Raw genomic sequence first — 20404 nt, 5'->3', positions numbered from 1 at the left:
TAATGATGAAAATGCATGGTTTTCTAATAATACTGCCAAAGTTAAGGATGTATAATGTAAAAAGTATTGGTCCCAGCATGTAAGCCTTTGAAGCTCCATGACTAACTGTAGAGAATGAGCAAGACTCCCCATTTGCCTGCACAAATTGGAATTTATGCAGCGCAGTTCCTTTACCAATGGTCTGTTGTAATCTCTGTAGTAAAATATTGAATTGAATGCTGTGCTGAGATGTAACAGGACAAGCAAAAAAAAAAATGTCAGAGGCCATAACAAGATTGTTTCTGTGCTACGATTTACTCTAAATCCTGACTGAAACTCTTCATATAAACCAGTCATCAGAAAGGATCAGGTGATGGTTTAATAACTACTCTTAAAAATTTGTCTAAAATTAGCCAAGACAGCTGAATCAAGCAATTACGTAATAGTTTCATCACCTGTTAGCATAGAAAAAGAGTAAATTTGTGTTTGGTCAATTATTTCTTTGTTGTAACAATGCTTCTTGGCAATAAATCTGTTTGGCATTGGCAGAGAAGATTTGGCAAGTTTGTCATTGGCACAACTCACATACTCAACTCTGCTGCTCAACCTGCAAATGCATTTTCTGTACAAATGTGGCAGACGTGTAGGAATGGGTTCTAAAATGCAAAGAAATCTGAGTGATCAATAAAACTCCCTGCCAACTAATTTTGGGAGGGAGTGACAAGATAAAATATCACTCGTGTACATATTCTGCACTTATAATAATTTATTCCATATGACTCACATGTAGCCTGTGGCGTTATTGTCAGCTTTTATGCTGATAGAGAAGAGGATTATCATGCAGTAATAAGTGCCTGAAGGTGGATACAGCGCTGCACCTCTGCTCTTTTTTAGTTTTAGGATTTTGGAACTTTTTGCAGACACCATGATATCAAGGTTGCATTTTGGTGTTTCTTCGTAGGATTTCTTGTAATAGTTTAGCTTTTTTTCTGCATTTCAGGCCTTTTAACAGTTCCTTTTTTGTTTGCTTTATTTGGAATATATGTGCTATCTTCTGCTTCCTAACCAGAACTGCAGAACTGTGTTAGAAAGAAGGAAAAAGAAGAAATACTTGTGCTTATTGGTGCATCCATAGATGGATACCTCACACTAAAACATCTCACCTCCATTTTAAAAGCCACATAATCACCCCTGGTTTGCATTTAAGACTATTTTTAGAATCTTGCCAACTTCTTCTTTTACAATGCAGACTGGAATCACCTGATGCCACTGTAGTGACAAGCTGCACTCCAAACATTAAGTGAATTTGTCGCTGCTTTGCATCTTTGCTTTGACTCACTGTCACACATCTCCTTTCAATCAACCAAAAGTAAACCACACAGAGAGGACGAGAGCCACAGGGAGAGCGCAAGCTGCAAGTAGCAGCCTGGGAGCCCGTTATATAGTTGCCAGCGTCAGATCGCAGCGCATGGCCTTGTCTTTTTCATGTAAAACAACCACTGTTTTTGACAGCACATTTGTTAAAAACCAACCGAGGAGTATGCAGAGTTTAGATAAAAGAAGCCTCAGTGCACAGTTACTGGTTGCCTGTTCTCCTTTTTTCCCTTCTTTCATTTCCTTTCCTCCCACACATGCTCGCCACCAACACCACACCTCCCATGATACACCGGTGTGCTAATTGCTATCAACATGAGTCACAAACATTCAGCCCACTTTTTTTTTTTTCAGGGAAAGAGAATTATTACTGGCAAGTTTCATGTCCATCAACACATGGATAATTCCTGTTTTCACTGCTTCAAATCGACTTGTGTGTAGGTGTGTGTCAGTGTGCGAGCACAGCTAGAGAGAACATCACTCCTGAACATGGGAGGCAAAGTTGCTTTGAATTGCACTGAGTTCAAACCTGGACATTAGCATTAAGGTAAATTTTCACCCAATCAGGAAAGCAGCAAAACTATGAAACTACATCAACTATAAAATAATTTCTCTAAAAACGCAAAATTGGGTTCCTTGGATGTAAACCTGAAGAAGCTCCCTTGCAATTTTCTGAAATCCATTTACACAGATTCTCACAATGATAAAAAGAGCATTTCAGAGAATCCTCAGAATTCCCAGTTTGAAAAGTATGTCGTTCATCCACAAGGAATTACCAGAGAACCTTTAATTAATGCTGTTTTAAGTAAAAAGAAAGGATGTGAAAAATCGAATTAACTGCTAATTAACTTGATTCGCTTCAAGGAAAGTCTGAGTGAATATTAGCCAGAAGGAGTGCATGACTGGGCCTCATAGAGCCTTTAAAAATGAAGGAGAAAACTTTCATGATGCGAGGTGCTCCTAAACAATTAAATATAAGTAGATGAATCCACATTACCCAGGCAAGACTAGTGTATTTAAAAAAAACTAAATATTGTCAAGAAGTTATAATTTATTTGAATTAAGTACATTTTCATATATTCTATATTCATTACACATAAATTCAAATATTTTAGAGTGTTTTTGTGTAAATTTAATTACATTTATAATTCAAATTTTAATTTAATTTGTAATTTTGATGATTATGGCTCATGAAAATCAGAAAGCCTAAGATCATTCGTTAAAAACCCCAATTCATTTAAAAATAATTGTTTTTATTTCTTTTGATAAGCACATTAAGTTTACATGGAATGAAATGTGCAATACACATAAACTTTATATTGACATCAGTGCAGCATGACGGGTATGGAATGCCAGGACTGACATAATGAATTAATTAAATACACCATTAAATAATTAATTATGTGGCAATAATTAAATAAAATTGGAAATAATTAATAAAAATGGGAAATAAACAATTAAATAAATATTTTTGACACATTTAATTAATTAATTATTTATTTCACATTTTAATTAATTATTGACACATTTAAATTATTTAATGTTGTATTTAATTAATTCATTTTGGCACACTTGACTCCTTCAGGTCTCACCATGAAATAATTTTATCTGTCAACCTCACCCATCAAACTCAGGGGGCGGGGCTAACGCTGATCGAGTCAAAACCATTGCTTTGGCCTGGTGGCCATTGTTTTTAGAAGGTGTTTCTGCACACCAACAACCGGCATGTGGAAACTGACAGAACTGTACTTTAAAAAGCCCTATTTGTGTGTCAACAAATACACTTTTAATATTTTTTAGCCGAGAATGTAGTGGTTTAATCTTCAGATATCTGGTTGGTTTGTCAAGATAGAGCCTCTTTGCAAAAGTGAAAACATCTGAACAAAAGTGCTCAGATGTTTTCAGAGACGTATTTAATTAATTCATTACATCAGCCCTGGTGTTCCATAGATGTGGAGGCAATCAGCTTGTGGCACAACTAAGGCGTCACTGAAGCCCAAGTTGAGTGTTTCTCTGCTTCCACTTCATTTGTCAGCATATGGAAGTATGACACACCCTAAATTCTTCTTGTAGATGGCTGCATCGCCTGTGTTTGATGGGGGTTTGTCCACTGTGGTTGTCCACTGTGTTTCATGTGGTTTGTCCACATGAACCACAGTGGACAAACCCCCATCAACACTAGCAAATGACATGGCATCCAAGTCTCAGACTGGGGAATTCATGTTTTCTTTTTTTTTTTTTTAAGATTTCTAGTGGTAAGGTGCAAAAAAAAAATTTGAACTTAAAAAAATTAATAAATAAAAATCAAACATAATGGTGAAGTTTTAAACTTTGAGCATTTACTATGTATTTTTGTACTTGCCTTCAGCAATTGCCACCCAAAACAAGGACAATTCTTCTTGATGCCTGGCTTGTGTGAAAAGCTTCATGCTGTTGTTGTACAAATGGCTTACAAAAGAAAATGAAAATAAACCCGGTCCACAGGGAGAGGTGGGATTCAGATTCTGAGGGGGGCTGATAGAAAGGCAAAGGCTTAGCACAAAGGAGAGAAGATCCAATCTCTAAGTGTGTTACTGTGAACGCGAAATACTGGAGAAACCCTGCTGGACTGCATTTCACAATTCTCAGAGGGGCGCTATAGGGAGAGCTTTCCCACTAGTCCTCCAGTGGCTGGAGGCAGGCAGACATTTCCCACCACCCCTCACGCACACAACATACAACAAACCTACAGAAATACAGCAAGCGTTATATATCTATGCATTGTAATTTCCATAAAACTGTGTGAAAAGTTAACTGGTCTTTTTAAGACTTCATTTTCAATAATCTGTTGACAGTTTTTTTTTTAAATTTACACCCAAAAGGATAACACTCATGAAGAGGCCAATGAATATAATATAATATAATATAATATAATATAATATAATACAGTATATGTAAGTGGCTGTCCTTGGGACACAAATAAAATTCATATTTGTGAACTTTATCTGCTTTAGATCACAAGACACCGGTTATAACACTGCGTGTAACACTTATATTTTTGCCTAAGTAACCAGTAACCAAGTGACAGTAAAAGTGTGCAAAGTGCTCAATGAAGCATCCAGTGGGGAACGTGCTTGTGCTCTAATCTACTCGAAATGCTTTCATGATAAATCTAATTTATCATGAAAGCATTTATCCTCTGGACACTGTGAATACAAAGGTTTAGTCCCATAAAGTCTTTGGTAATGAATCTTGATCTAATATGGTGTTTGTCCTAATTGTGAGAGAGGTCAGCAGACCACTAAACTTATAATGAAATCACGCAAAGAGAACCATAAATCCAAAAATGGGAAATTTCATGCTGGTCGTCCAGATATCTGACTTGGCTGAGACAAAGACTAACAAATATTGTCAGAATCCAATACGATGGTTGCCACAAAGCCAAAGGTCACATTCCTTTGTTACTGAAAAGTTCACGTTTGGAGGTACAAGGGTTTCACCTGACAATCTCAATATGACTGGCATATATTTATGCCAGAGCTCTACATAAAATATGCAGGACCTCAGAGACGTGCATGGTGAGGGGCCATTCTAAATTCATATCAGGAACCAAACCACTGGAAGACCCTGACAGGATTCCAATGTGGGTTACCAGGGCAACACGAACAGGAACGTTCGACCATGACAGCTGAGCTGCAGAAGATGTTGAGAGGAGCACAAAACAACAGGGGAACGAAGCAGAAAAGAAAGCCCTCTGTTTACAGGGACAAATCTGGAAAAACAATGAGCACATGCTGAGAATATTTTTGCACCGTAACAAAGGGCTGAAAATTTGAATGTTCAAGCAGACGAGGGGCTTTCTTGTGTCCTGCAGTTTGCCAACTAGCTGTTTTGGCAGCCGCTCTGGTAACCAGTATCCCTCTGATCCATTGCATGTACAAATATACAAGTAAACACACATCTTTAATAACTTTAAAGTCTTTGAAGGTTTCCAGCCAGAAAACAAGTTAAAGAGCATACAGGAAAAGAGAATAATTGTATAACAATGCACCTCACATACAGAGCAAGCAGTCTGTGAGCACTGACGCCAGCAGCCTCAGAATAGCCTCCAACTCAAAGGTGATTCGATGCTTTTATTTAGCTCCTGGGCAACCAGCATCTGCCTGGTGTCACTGAACACTTAATTAGACAGTAACACTACAGTAGCATGCTGCCTCATGTACTTTTCCAAGGTCTTGTTAGCAAGTCAACCATAGCATTGAACTGGCAAACACTACCTACCGCCAAGTGGCAAAGAGCAGCCATGTGCCAACACTGATGAAGGCTTCGGATAAATATCTTATTGAACAATGAGCTTGATGGTCTGCTGTGCTTTTATTTTTCAGATAATTAACTTGCACTTGTAGTCTGTGTTAATTGTGCCAATAGATATATGCACATCGTGCTTCAAACTCAGGACTATTACCATCTCTGCAGTGTTAGATAGCCAGATTAGATTTAAGTGATGTGGTCGTGAGTAGCTAAACCTGACACTGGTTTAAGTTACATATTTATGCTGGTATGTTTTTGACTTCAACCACTTAAATGGTTATAATATTCAGAAAGTAACAAAAAGGCAAGTTTACTTAGAATGTTTGCCTTATCATGTATTTTCACTTAGTATAAAGATCTTTATTTCACCAATATAAAGATCTCCACTGGCACCAAGAGTAATGAAGCACCTCAGTCAACTTCTGAAGGGAATTCTGAAAAATTATAATCTTACTCCTTCACTGTGATTAATGGATTTGGTCACAATAGCAATCTATTTTCATGATAAAGAACATAAATCATCAAAATGTCAACTGTCATGTTGTAGATGGAATTAGTATGAAACAATAATAGTGTAGTCACAGACAATTCCCGTGTTTTGCATGCTGGAATATAGCTGGATATCCCAAAGAAATTCTGGTCATAATCCACTGAGAAAATATTGAACTAACATTATTATTCTGCAAAAGTGGCTTAGACTTTTTGTAATTCAAAATATAGCTTTTGGAACATTTAATATTTTAAAGCAGTCCTGGGATGACATAAGATGACAGAGATATATCGTCCAAACCCTTACAGTAGCATTATGCACAGCAAGCATGACAATGAAGCCCGGAGCCATTCAATACTGTGGAGTGACACTGTGACATGCTTAGATGTGTCCTGAAGGCCTTGCTGGTTGGCAAGCGTGTTGTGGTGATAGTGCACTTTATAATTTGGAGACAGTGTGCGATTCATTTTAAACAGAGATAGAGGAGAAGTGAGCAAACAGCTCTGATGATTTACAGTCTGGGGTTTGGAGTATCTTTTTATCATTGTTTTTATTGCAGATTTTCCTTTAACACGACAGTGTCTCGACAGTAGACACAGAACAACAAAACAGTACAAACACAAAACGTACACAACAGCTCTTAAATAAGGCATAATACAAGATACAAAATACAAAATATAACATACAAGAGGTGGTGAGTCAGTCTTACAGTGCCCGGGTGGTGATCACGTGTGTAGTAGTCCTTTGAATAAGATAGCGGAAAGGTCCGGTCCAATATAGTCCAAAAAGGGGTGCCACATCCCATAGAACTGACCCACACTGTGGTGTATAACGTGTGTGAGGTATTCCAGAGGAATCAGTTCAAAAACTATTTTGCGCCAGCCACAGACAGTGGGAGTCCTATCGTTGATCCATTGTAAGAGGATATTTTTCCTGGCTGCAAATGTTAGAGTGTTATACAATCTTTTGTTGGCCGCCGCTTTTAGGCGGTCACTTGGAAGACCTAGAATCAGGGACAAAGGGTCCATCTCTATATCAACGTGGAAGATTTTCCCCAGTTCACCTGTAATGTCAGCCCAGTATTCTTGAAGCTTATAACAGGACCAAAAACAGTGAGTTAAAGTCCCTACATCAGTTTTGCACTTAAGACACACAGGGGAAAGAGAGCGGCTGAAGAGGTGTCTGCGGTGAGGGGATACGTGTAATCTGTGTAAAATCTTAAATTGGATTGCTCTTGTCCGAGTACAAATTGAAATCCTTTTTGCGAGAGACCAAACGGTATCCCACTTATCTTCATCTATGGTTACCGACAGTTCCCTCTCCCACACACCTCTAATCCCCTGCGCATCAGTGGTAGTCAAAGCATTAAGCACATGGTAAAATGAACTCAGAGACACCGTCAGCTGTTGCCCAAACAAAACCCTCTCAACATCAGATACTTCAGGGTGCTCAGCAAGGGTTGTATTGTGAGTGATATAGTGTCGTATTTGCAAAAAACGAAAGAAATCCTGTCTAGGCAAGCCGTAACTGTTGGTAAGCTGTTCAAACGACATGAGTTCACCACCCGAGAAAAGGTCACCAAGAGACTTAATATTCTTATCAGACCATCGTTGAAAGCCGGGGTCCAAAGAACCCGGAGGGAAAGCAGGGTTATTCATTATAGGGGTAAAGGTTGATGTTATTCTCGATCTTCCCTCAAGACGGCGGACAATTCGCCACGCTTTTAGGGTGTTGATTGTTACAGGATTTGTACAAAGGGCCTTAATTCCGTTAAAATCATTACAAAATAATAGATCGCTCAGTTTGCATTGTGACAGAGCTGTCTCAATATCCGACCAGATTGAGGTTTTACCCCTAACCCAGTCGCTCACAAATCTTAAATGGGCAGAAAGCTGATACAATCTAATATTAGGTAGATCCAAGCCGCCCCTGGAGCTTGGCAGATGCAACACTGCCATCTTGAGTCTGGGTCTGCGCTTGTTCCAGATGAAAGAGGTGAGCCAACCATTTATGTCCTTCAGTACTCTCTTAGAGAACAAGACGGGGATCATTTGGATAGGATACAATAGCCTGGGCAGCACATTCATTTTGATCAGGGCAATGCGTCCTAGCCAGGAGACAGGAAGTGACGCCCACCGCTCTAGGTCCTGTTTGAGTTTGCCAAATAAGGGTGTGAAGTTGGCTTTGTACAATTGGTCGAGAGACGGGGTAATAAAGATCCCCAAATACACAAATCCATTAGGAGACCATTTAAAAGGAAAGGAAGGAACAGTAGCCAGCATTGTGAAAAGAGTACCGAGAGGCATGGCCTCTGACTTAGCCAAATTGATTCTATAGCCAGAGAAATGGCTAAACCTGTCAATCACCTCAATGAGACTGGGTACGGATGTTACAGGGTTAGTCAAAAGAATCAAGATGTCGTCCGCGTATAAGGTTATTTTATGACACAGCTGTCCAATCTCTAAACTACGTATTGTGGGCGTCGCCCTTATGGCCTCAGCAAGAGGCTCTATGGCCAGAGCGAATAGAAGGGGCGATAAGGGGCAGCCCTGCATAACTCCCCTATGAGTGTTGAAGTAATCAGACCTAAGTCCATTAGTCAGGACTGCTGCCTGTGGATTATTGTAGATAACTTTGACCCATTTTATAAAATTCTCCCCTAAGCCGAATTTGCCCAGAGTATACAACAAATAAGACCACTCAATTCTGTCAAATGCTTTCTCCGCATCGAGAGAAAGCACCAGGCCGTCAATAGATTCTTGCTTGAAAGCTACAATAGCGTTCAGTAAGCGTCTAACATTGGTGGCTGAGTTTCGACCCTTTATAAAGCCTGTCTGGTCCTCCCTTATCAGCACAGGTAAAAAATTTTCTAAGCGGGTGGCCAGAATTTTAGAAAGCAGTTTCCTATCTACATTCAAGAGGGCTATAGGTCTATAGGATCCGCACAAATCAGGACACTTCCCTTTCTTTAGAATTAGGGAAATGTTGGCTTCCTTCAGTGTTTGCGGGAATTCACCCGTAATGAAGGAGTGGTTGAACATATCAAGAAGCGGTTCCACAATAATATCCCGAAACTGTTTATAAAATTCACAACAGAAGCCATCAGGCCCTGGCGACTTTCCACTTCGCAGTGATTTAATAGCCTTAAACACTTCGGTCTTAGTTATAGGGCTGTTAAGGGCAGTCTTCTGTTCCTCTGACAAATTTGGTAAGTCGAATTGGGTGAAGAAATTATGCATCAGCTGCACCCCCTCCGGGACTTGTTGAGAAGAGTACAAGGCTTCGTAGAACTTCTTAACACAGTCATTTATCAGTTTGTTTTCATATATCTTGTGGCCACCTTCATCAGATATCGCTGCAATGGTATTCGATTCTGCGCGCTTCTTAACATAGTACGCCAGACATTTACCGGCCTTATCTCCATGCTCGTAGAACCTCTGTCTGGTGTATTTAAGTTTCTTCTCTGCATCTCTGGTAAGAAGGCAATTCAGCGCTGACCTGAGTGCGGTTATTTCTTGCCATAATGGTGGTGATGGGGAGGCAATATATGTTTTCTCCTTATCCATCAATTCGCTCTCTAAAGATTTTTGTTCCTCCATCCGTTGTCGCTTCTTTGTCGCAGAATACGAAATAATTAGGCCCCTCGCATAAGCTTTGCATGTTTCCCACAAAACAGAGGCAGTAGTAGCTGAGGGGGTGTTGATATCCAAAAACGCTTTAAATTCTGCAGAGAAGTGAGAGGTAAATTCCTCATCCTTAAGAATAATGGTATTAAGCCTCCAGTGGCGGGACCTATGAAGCGCAGCTTTAAGATCGAGATCCATGATTACCCTAGCGTGATCTGAGATGATTATACTTGTTATGTCGCACGATACTACTGAACCTAAGTCAGTTTTCGGGAGAAAAAAGTAATCAATTCTAGTTTGGGACCTATGCGGAGCCGAAAAAAATGTGTATTGCTTATCGGAGGGGTGAGTATATCTCCAAGCATCCACAAGTCCAAACTCGTCGCATAGAGCATGAAGCGCTTTGGCCTGAGGAGAAGGAGTTGCAATGCTGTGTGGAAATCTGTCCATAAGCGGATTTAACATTAAGTTGAAATCACCACCAATAATAACGGTAGAGTTAGGAAGAAATGGGGCTAATTCCAGAAACATTTTGGTAAGAAAGGTAGTTGGGTGGGCAGGTGGAAAATAAACATTCAGTAATAAGATATTTTGGCCTTGCAAAACCCCTTTGACTATCACGTAGCGGCCCTTCAGATCCTTAACGCAATCAGTTACTACAAAAGGTACATTTTTCCTAATCAACACTGCCACTCCTCTACTTCTTGTAGTGAAGGATGAAAAAAACACTTGTCCATATAATCCTTGTTGCAACTTCAAGTGTTCATTATTATCAAGATGTGTCTCTTGTAACATAGCAACATCTACACCGTCCTTTCTTAGACAAGTAAATATCTTCCTCCTCTTAATAGGGCTGTGAACCCCTCGTACATTCCAGGTGCATATTCGCAGCCTACTCATTATTAGACTTATTCATGTATCACACAAAGCATATTGAGCCAAAGGGTTCACCACACCCTGGTTGAAAAAATAAATAAATAAAATAAAAATAAAAAAGGCATGAAAGAGCTGTGTGACGGAACATTCAAAGAACAGTGATTTGGCAACAGCCCTACTAAACATGTAGGGAAAAACCAATCTCCTCCTGCCCGTCGGGAAAGCCGAAGGGCATTGCACGCGCGTAACTCACGCCTACCCATAGACGAAAACACAGTCCGTCCGGTGCCCGATGGGGTGGAAGATTTCACCTGGTCGCTTATAAGCAGCGAGGACGAAAAAAAAAGAGTCATATACGCCTAGATTCGGCAAGTACTCACACCGGTTAATTAAGGCATAGTGTGAAGAAAAGGAGTACTCCGGTGGTTACGGGGATTCAGGGCAGCGAGTCCGCGTAGGACGCAGCTGCCTCCGGTGTGTTAAATCTCTTCTCCTTGCCGTTGGCAAACAGCCTCAGTGTGGCGGGGTAGAGAAGCGCATAATCCACATTCTTCTTCCTCAGGCAGCTTTTCACCTCGTCGAAAGCCTTGCGTTTCTTGGCTACCGCCGCTGAATAATCATTAAAGAAGGAGACTTTGATACGACTTGTTGGTTGGTTCGGCTGCGTAGCCAGGCGCCGAGCTGCGGCCATCACACGTTGTTTATCAGCAAAGTTGTGAAGCTTCATAATGATGGGTCTGGCGCGCTGGCTGGGGCCCGGCCTCGGTGCTAGAGAGCGGTGAGCGCGGTCTAGTTTGATCTTCCCATTTTTAGTTGTGAGCTCGAGATAGGAGGGGAGCCATGACTCCATGAAGGCGACAACATCATTTCCCTCCGTGCTGGAGTATCTTTTTAAGCAGGACCAATGAGGACAGACAAGATAAATGACGAGAAAGGCTCTCCTCACATGTGCAAACAATTTTCCACCGCAGAACGACCAGGGGCCAAAAAACCTGTCTGTTCAGTATGTGAAGCGTGAACAAATGCCTTTCACATTAAGTCAGGACCCAAGAGACCCAAATGTGTGTGTGCACGTGCATGTTAAGAATATGGCCACGTATTGTTACAGCTTGGACGTGTGTGTGTCCATGTGTACACACCTGCATGAGCCATGATTTTGCATGCAAATAAAGGAAAGCAACCTTATTATGAAACCGGCTCCCTCTAAATACTCTATTTAAATTCAACCAATATGATGTTTAGATAAGACGTATGCAGCAGACAGATAATCCCCAGACCCAACTGACTGAAATGATGCATGCAATCTGAAGATGGTGTAAGCAAGGTATCCAATGGGGATGGTGTATTAAAGGTGGTATTACCTACAATTCTGTAATATGCAACGCAAAGACAACAGTTAATGTGGACGATAACATTGACATTAATACTATCAATTGAGGAATAGACTGAAAATGGTGAAAAGAAGGATGAGTATACTTAGGTAGTTATTCTATGTGCAATGACAAGGAGCATAACAGAGGTAAGTGGAAACAGCTATTCACTGCTATGAGCTTCTCACTTTGGGGAGCTGTGCATCACTTAGACTTAACTTTGACTCCTGATCTAGAGCCATCTTTAGGTTGACATTAGGACTTTTGGTTGTGCTACTACATATTCGCTACAGTTGCCGGTTCAATTCCAGCCAGAGGTACAAATCCCCCTTTGGGTTTGCTTTGGGAAGGGCATCTGGTGTAGAACTGTGCCAATTCAAACATGCAGCGCCAACTGCTGTGGGACCCTTGTGACAAGGAAGCAGCTGAAAATAGCTTTTAGTCATGCTACTGAAAGTGGTACATCAGCTTTGGGCAGAGGAATGTAAAATGTAATTAAATAGATTGTGACAGATTTCCACTCAGTCACTTTGAGTCAATATCTGACCGATATTCTATATAAGAAATTATTTGGTTGCACCCCTAGTTAGTAATGTGGTTTGCATCCAAATTCAGTGTTGGGACGGTTACTTTTAAAATGCATTCCACTACAGATGCCCCAACTACATTCATGTAGTTGGGGCATTCCACTACAGATGCCCCAACTACATTCATGTAGTTGGGGCATCTGTAGTGGAATGCATTTTAAAAGTAACCTGCTCTGTGCTTTATTACTATTACTGAAGGTTACTCGCCATACCAATACCAACTAGATTTTTAAATCTTAATATAAAACGAGTAACAGGAGGAGGGTGGACATTAAGTAAGGCTGCACTTTTTGCAGCGATCTCGTATAGCAAACTATTCTGCGCGTATATAAAACAGATCCGCGGCTCCGAACCGTAGTAAAGGGATCTCTGGCTAATAAGTTGGGTTCCGTGTCATGCTTGTAGCCGAAAACTGCCTATTGCCTTCATATTAAATCATTTGTAAAAATATTTTTTCATGTCATTATGCGTTAGAGCCTCGGCGTGGAATTACCAAAAATAGAAAGAGCATAGCCTAACATACGAAACAGGAAAAGACCGCCGTGTAATCAATTTATTTCAACAAAGTAACTGTATTCTGAATACCAACTTTTTAAATAGTGGAATTAAATGGAATACAGTTACTCATATTTTGTATCTTAAATACATAAAGCTGGTACATGTATTCCATTACTCCCCAACACTGTCCAAATTGTTCCATACGTACATTGTGGACAGCTTTCCAGTCAGTCACAGATTAGCATAGAGAAACCGACAACCATTTAAACTTAAGAGCAACTTCGAATCACCAGTTTACCTAACCCTACTAACTGCAAGCTGTGGGAGGAAGCTGGGGTACCAATGTATACAGGGGAGTGCAGGCAAAGCCCACATAGTCCACCCAGGACAAATGGCGGAATTGAACCTACAAGTTTATTGCTACAAATCAACAGTGCTAATCACTGCATGACCATGCTGCCCAACATTCAGCATACAACAAAAAATATATAAATTCTGCTTTACTCCAAAATGTGGCCTTAGGATTAGGGTTAGGTTTAAAGACAGAGTGAGCAGGAGTTTTCAGACCACAGTGGTCTTCAAAGTGGTCTTCTCTCCTGAGCCTGGTTCTGCTGGAGGTTTCTTCCTGGTAAAAGGGAGTTTTTCCTTCCCACTGTTGCCAAAGTGCTGTCTCATAGGGGGTCACATGATTGTTGGAGTTTTTTTCTTTATGTATTATTGTAGGGTCTACCTTACAATATAAAATGCCTTGAGGCGACTGTTGTTGTGATTTGTATAAATTAAAAAAAAATCAACAACAGCACACATAGGCTTGCAAATTTAAAAGCAGTGTGACTGACATGCCAATGTTATTGCCACAAAACAATCAATCCACAAAAAATGTATAGAGAAACTCCACTAAATATTGAGGGCTGTTTCCCAGCCAGTACAGATCCGCACATCAGGGACACACATGTAGACATTAATGCTTCACATCACCACAGAGAGGACCTAGAAATAAAGGGAGAGAAATAAACACAGAATTCCCCCAGGCTAGTCGACAAGTCAAGGAGAGAGATCCGAGGGAGAGAATCACAAGGAGAGTGCTTTCAATAACGGAGGTTTCCATCATTCAGAAGTCTGGTATAACCACTCCATCCAAAGTGACTCCAGTTCAGAGCTTCCCTAAACCTGCATTCTTTTAATAATCCGCAGGGAGCAGATCCTCTGGCTTCTAGAAGAACTTCAGTTGTATAAAATTCAGATACCTTAACCTATGACTCAGGCAAACACTTTCCTGATGTATCTGTGATCTTTATTGTTAGTCTGAAGTCTTATTGGTTAAAACATAATATTAATTTAGTACATTTTTCAACTTGATCAACATCATGAGTTAAATGCTGTCTCATTTTCAGTTTATGGAAGAACTAAAGCAATTTAATGGACTATACATCATTAGTAGTGTCATATAGCAATCACTCCATATCCAATATAATAGTAATATAATAGTGAGATATGTGAATATACTTTTCTTTGAACATTTCTCTGAATATGAGCAGTATTTGGGAAAAACACAATCAGTCACTGGGTAAATAAATGTATGTGGTGCCATTGCAAATAATTTGGTGAGTTCTCTTGTATACTTGAAAGGGGAGAATTTTCTTATCATTAATAACAACTTGATTTCCATGAAAAGCAATTAAGAATTTCATCACAATGGTTACTTTAGCAGCAGGAGCAGGTTTAAATAGTGAATTTTAACATTGAGAAATAACTCAATGTTAGTGCAGATAAAAGAATTCAATCAACCTGAAAGAGTGCGATATAACAAGCCTGCTGCTTTGTTTTCTCTTTCATACAGTTGGGTCCATAAATAGTTGGACAGTGAACTTTTTGAACTTTTTTTTAATCTTGGTTCTGTACATTAGCACTATGAATTTTAAATGAAACAACTCAGATGCAGATGAAGTGAAGACTTTAAGCTTTAATTTAGTAGGCTGAACTAAAAAAAAAAAGAGGAACTCCTAAACCCTTCCTCCAATTTGAATGTGGGCGATCGTGGCTCAAGAGTTGGCAGTTTGTCTTGTAATCGGAAGGTTGCCAGTTCGAGCTCGGGATCGGACAGTCTCAGGTGTTGTGTCCTTGGGCAAGATACTTCACCCGTTACCTACTGGTGGTGGTCAGAGGGCCCGGTGGCGCCAGTGTCCGGCAGCCTCGCCTCTGTCAGTGCGCCCCAGGGTGGCTGTGGCTACAATGTAGCTTGCAATCACCAGTGTGTGAATGGGTGAATGACTGAATGTAGTGTGAAGCGCTTTGGAGTCCTTAGGGACTAAGTAAAGCGCTATACAAGTACAGGCCGTTTACCATATCCTCAAATGAAAGCTCGCATTTTACACATTATATCCAAGTCCGTTATATAACTATAATTGGAATACGTGTATGTGTCAGTAAACAGGTAAAAAACTACACTTGTACACTGTATTTACTTAATGAGAGATGCAGACATATAATACACTGGATAATCAGCTAAGTAGTACTGGTTAATTTATTTCTTTATTTTGGTATTATTTTATCTTCTCAGTCTTTTGTGGTTCATGAATATTTTCAAGGAGCTGTGACCTTTAACATGTTCTGTTTTGGATTATTAAATACCAATTAGGTAGAACTTGGACTGAAAATAATTTTTACTGCTTCACTGATTCTGTCTGGATCTAAATTCCACCTCTTCTCACTGCTCTGTTGTTCTAAAGCAGCCTCTCTCACACACATATAACTGTGTTCTCTGTTCTTCAAAGACACCTCTGGAGGTAGCCTGAGGGAAGGCTCTTTTATGCTTTAAGCCATCAATTGACCAATCAAGGATTGCCCAAGAAAAGTGACAGTTGCCACGGGGACAGAAGAGAGTACACAGAGCAAACTATTTTTAATGACAGCACTTTTACTATAAAGGTACCTGAATAAGTCTAAAAAACACTTTGTAGTCTGGCCAGAAGTTGACGGGGCCCAGAACAGCATATACACATTACATGCAATAATTAGCCTGAATAACTAAAGGAAGGCGTGCATGTTATCCTTTTTTTAACTGCTAGGTGGTCTCTATTACATCTCTGACAAGCCATCATCAAGACCGATGCGACATCTGAAGTCTTCTGCACTCCTGACCCTTTCATCAAGGAATTACATTTGGAACATCAAAGATGCAAAAATGACATCATGAAACATGAAGAGAGGCAGAAATTCCTTTTTCCCTTCCATCAATCTGCTTGCTGTTCATAAATGTCAGCCTTAGGGAAATTGAATGGCACCATTTTTCTGTGTTTATTAGGCTGGGATGAACTCAGTCTCATCGACCTTTCAGAGTACATATCTTCAATTAACTTGGTGTGGGTAAGTCAAACTTGGAGTTCCAATGGCTGGCAGAGTCTGAGCGCTAAGATCCCCGAGGATACATTGCCTCGATTAAAAGAAAAGAAGAAGAAGAAGAGATGAAGACAGGAAGTTCATTGCAAGATAGGCTTGAGTCCACTGGGAGAATGTCAATTTTTTATTACTTAAATGCCCCGTCTTAAATGCCAAAGTAGTATAATCCCACAAGTCATTACTGATTTGTGGCGAGTTGCTCTCAATAGTGATTTTGGGCTGTTTGTTTGAGCACATTCATTATTTCAAACCAGACTCTGATCTCAAACGGAAATTAAGAACTATATTTACTAAAGAATCAGTAAAATGTAATGTTGTCTGAATAAATAAATTAATTTTTGCTTTGATTTGTTGTGTTATTGATTTTAGGAAAAAAAGATTAAAAAAAGATATATTAATTATCTTATATATATTATTTATCAGGGCTTTGATAATCTTGTCAAAAGAGTGACATCTAGCTGCTTTAATGCCACCATTAAGTTAAGCTAATTAGTGCTAAAATTCCCAATGAAATCAAGCCTAGCGTGTTAGTTCATCCTTTCCAATTAGAATAAAACCATCAAAAGCAGATCTCACAAGCACGTACCATTAGAATTTTTAAAGAAACCATTTAAAACCAACCATTTTCAACCTGCTAAAAAAAAAGAACAGAAAAACATCATTGCAGGCTGAATTTAGCCAACCACTGCAACTGGAAAAACTCATATGGAAGCTTAAGGTTTAGACTTGGTTTCCACAAGTAATCCTTTAGAAAAGTTAAAAAACAACAACAACAACAACACAGCTGGAGACAAAGTATAGATTAAACTACTTAAAAATTTAGAACACTTGCATTCAAATCATGATTCCATCTCTCTCCCGCAGCAAACACCAGTATACTGTGCTTTCAAGAGCTCTAGCTACTGGCACTGACCTTAAATTCTACTTGCATTTCTACCCACCAACAAGCAGAGCTGCCTGCATCACCTTTAAATTCTCCTTAGCCTCCATAATCCTACATTTGTTACATTATGTTATTTAGCAATCAATTTGTTATGAAAGTTCAGGAAATTCCTCCTTCACATTATTTTTCCACCCCCAGGAGTGGTTACAGCTACTTCTAGGGACACATTTAATGTGATAGTCTGACAAAAAGGCTCTCATTCCAAGTGATGTCCCCACCAGACACCATTTTCCACCTCCCCACCCAGCCTCTGTCAATATACATCACAAAGACTACTCTTGTTTAGTGTAGCTGCTGTGATTAAAGTGAAGGCTAAGAAAAAACACAGTATGTTCTTAGAATAGCTGTATCATACTTCGGGCTGTTTCACCCACAACACAGATAATCTAAAAAATATGTCTATGTAGGCTATGGGTTTTGCTATTTTGACCCCTCTGACAGCATTTAATAATGCTGTCAGAGGGATCTATATCATATATATGCCACAAATGTCTGAAATCTGTCCTACATGTGCTTTATTTAAACGGCAGTGGCTGTGAAGGTGTAAAAAAGTTGCCTAGACCAAGACATCCATTTTCGTTTAAGCCAAACTGGGTTCCAAACCACAAATAAACAAGGCACTGCAAAATTCATGAATAAAAGGCTCCATCAATATTTCAGTCATGGCTTCATGTAACTAAATTAAGTACCCAGCTGTCTGTTTAGCGCGCACCCCTTGTCTCCACACTGGCTCCGTGCTCTCGGTGCGTCCTTGGACTTCCTAATGTCATGGTACACAATGGCACAGGAGGTTGTAATTCAAATTGGGGTCAGGGGACCCGGGGCACTAAGTGAACATTAAACCGCCTCCCATCCGGTTGGCCTCTGCCCCAAATTAAAATGAGCCATTTCTTCTTTTTACTTCAATTACGTTGCGTACGAAAAAAGGGGGTTCATAGTAAGGAATCCGGTAATAATACGTTCCATTATGAATGTTTGACTTTCTCTGAGCAGAATAAACAGACAATAACAAGATGTTCGTGACCCTGAGCCACCCCCACCCCCTGCACGAAGCCATTAAAAAGTCCCGATGCTTCAACAAAGCCCGGAGCCTTTAAACATCCACGGCGCCTCCAGGTGGACCACCTGGGTGCATAAAAACCACACCGTGCCTCTTCTCCCTGAGAGGCGCGCAGTGTGCGTCTGCAGCAGCCGCAGCAGCAGCCTACTGCGAGAACAATAACTTGTTTTTAGTGATGTGCGCTGACGCTGGAGTGACGGATGGTGGAAGGTGACAAAGAAGGGGCTATAGGGATGGTGCATGAACCAGTGGCTCGAGACGGGACAGGATGAGGAGAGAGGCTACTTACGCTGCTGTTCTCTCCTGTCCAGTGGACCATCGCCTGGTTGTGGGTCGCATCCCCTTTGAGCACGAACGAGCTGCTGAGCAGGGACATTTGTTTATCCCAGGACAGGGCTCTTCTGAAGCGGGGTGTGCTCCCCGCCCCGACTGCTTTCTGGCCCGGCAGGAAGCCTCTTTCTCCGCCGTTCAAGTCAAACGTGCGATCCTCCCAGCCTCGCCGGTTTAAAGCCACGCTGCCACAGCGCACGGGTCCCGGTAGTGCCATCCAGGCCGAGACGGTCAACAGAAAGACGCAGAGGTACGCAGCAGCTGAACCCGGTTCTTCGGGACGGAGAGGTGCCATGCTTTACGCCGTACTAGCGCCCGTAACGCGGAGACTGATGAAGAGACTGCTGATGCTTGTGGGAGATAGATAGGTGTATACTGTAAACCGAGGAAGAGAGAGTGAGGGAGGGATAGAGGGAGGGGAACTGGAGCGAAGTCAGACAGTGAGAACAACGTGGACGAGTCTCGGTGCCAAGTACGAACCACAGGACGATGCAGCGGTGCCATCTGCTGTCCTGCAGCTGTACTGAGCTCGCATCACTCCATCCATCTAAATAAAGAGTTCCAACATGACGGCAGCACTGCCTAAAATCACTGCCGTTATTTTTAACAACATTGTGTGTTTCTTGTTGGTTTCAAACTGAATTCGACCGTGATCAGTGTCACAGTGATCCACAACTGACGTAGTGGTGCAGTGGTTTAGTCTTCGCGACCTTCGTATGCTTATCTGCTGATGTCAGGGCATAGACTGATAATCAGCAACACCTGATGGTCACTTAGTAACATGCTTAACCACTGTTGAGTCTATAGCTTTTTTGTTCGGGTGGGAAATATGCTGAAAATACATTTATGTATTAAACTTACATACACACTGACATTTTCTGAGTTAGATTTAGTTGCTTATTGCTTATCTGTTTTATTCTATTTGTTATATTTATGAGTACCATGGACATGTTTAGTAACTTTGTGTCAGATAAAGTGAGGGTTGAATGAGTTGGTCATACGTTCTAATTTATATTTATTTCTTTAACTTATCTTTTTCTTTAATTTAACTGATAGAAACAATAAAATGACCTTAAAAAAAGCATGCGTGACATCCGTCCCTCTGTGTATTGGTTGCCAGCTGGCCAAAGGGTCAGAGTTCACATTTGATCTCACAAAGTAATAGCTCCACTCCCTGCATCTGTTCTCGTATCCAATTACACTTGGAGGCAGAATTAAACTATGACTCGGTGGTTTTGTAGTATTTGGGGTTATATGTAAACAAGAGTTCACCTTTACTTTCAGATTACATGTTTTTCTAATATAGCAGGTATTATTTTTGCTCATATTAGAGATAAATCCATAAAAACACTGTACAAAATCAAAAAGCTTAACATGTTTTTATTAGTCTCAGGGTTTGCTTATAAAACTGAAGGGTTTAACTATGGTAACCTTAGTAACTGCCATTTCAGTGCGGATTGATGTAATGCGGAAAACATGGAACATTTTGAGAGTGATTATAGTTCCATGAGAATTACCGTCCCAATTTCTTTACAAAACTGTGGGCCTATAAAACCCTGGGTCTACTGGTTTGCGGCTCTAG

The 20404-nt window shown here is 40.5% G+C and overlaps 1 protein-coding gene across 4 annotated transcripts in view; it reads right to left on the bottom strand.

The window, feature by feature from the left end:
• Positions 1-19223, bottom strand: part of LOC147336236 (VPS10 domain-containing receptor SorCS2-like) — a 358303-nt gene extending 339080 nt beyond the window's left edge. For all 4 annotated transcript variants that reach the window (XM_086285297.1, XM_086285293.1, XM_086285294.1 and 1 more), the window contains exon 1: positions 18782-19223. In XM_086285297.1, coding sequence (XP_086141423.1) covers positions 18782-19117 — 336 coding nt within the window. In that variant the 5' untranslated portion in view covers positions 19118-19223. The remainder of the gene's footprint in view (positions 1-18781) is intronic.
• Positions 19224-20404: the final 1181 nt, after the last annotated feature.

Source organism: Aulonocara sp. 'chitande type north' Nkhata Bay, linkage group LG3, assembly GCF_057382095.1.
Source record: "Aulonocara sp. 'chitande type north' Nkhata Bay isolate Kocher_YH1m ecotype deep benthic linkage group LG3, A_spYH_male_GT1.1, whole genome shotgun sequence".
NCBI lineage: Eukaryota > Metazoa > Chordata > Actinopteri > Cichliformes > Cichlidae > Aulonocara > Aulonocara sp. 'chitande type north' Nkhata Bay.
Note: the sequence above shows the minus strand (reverse complement) of the source record. Positions and strands in the feature narration are given on the sequence as shown.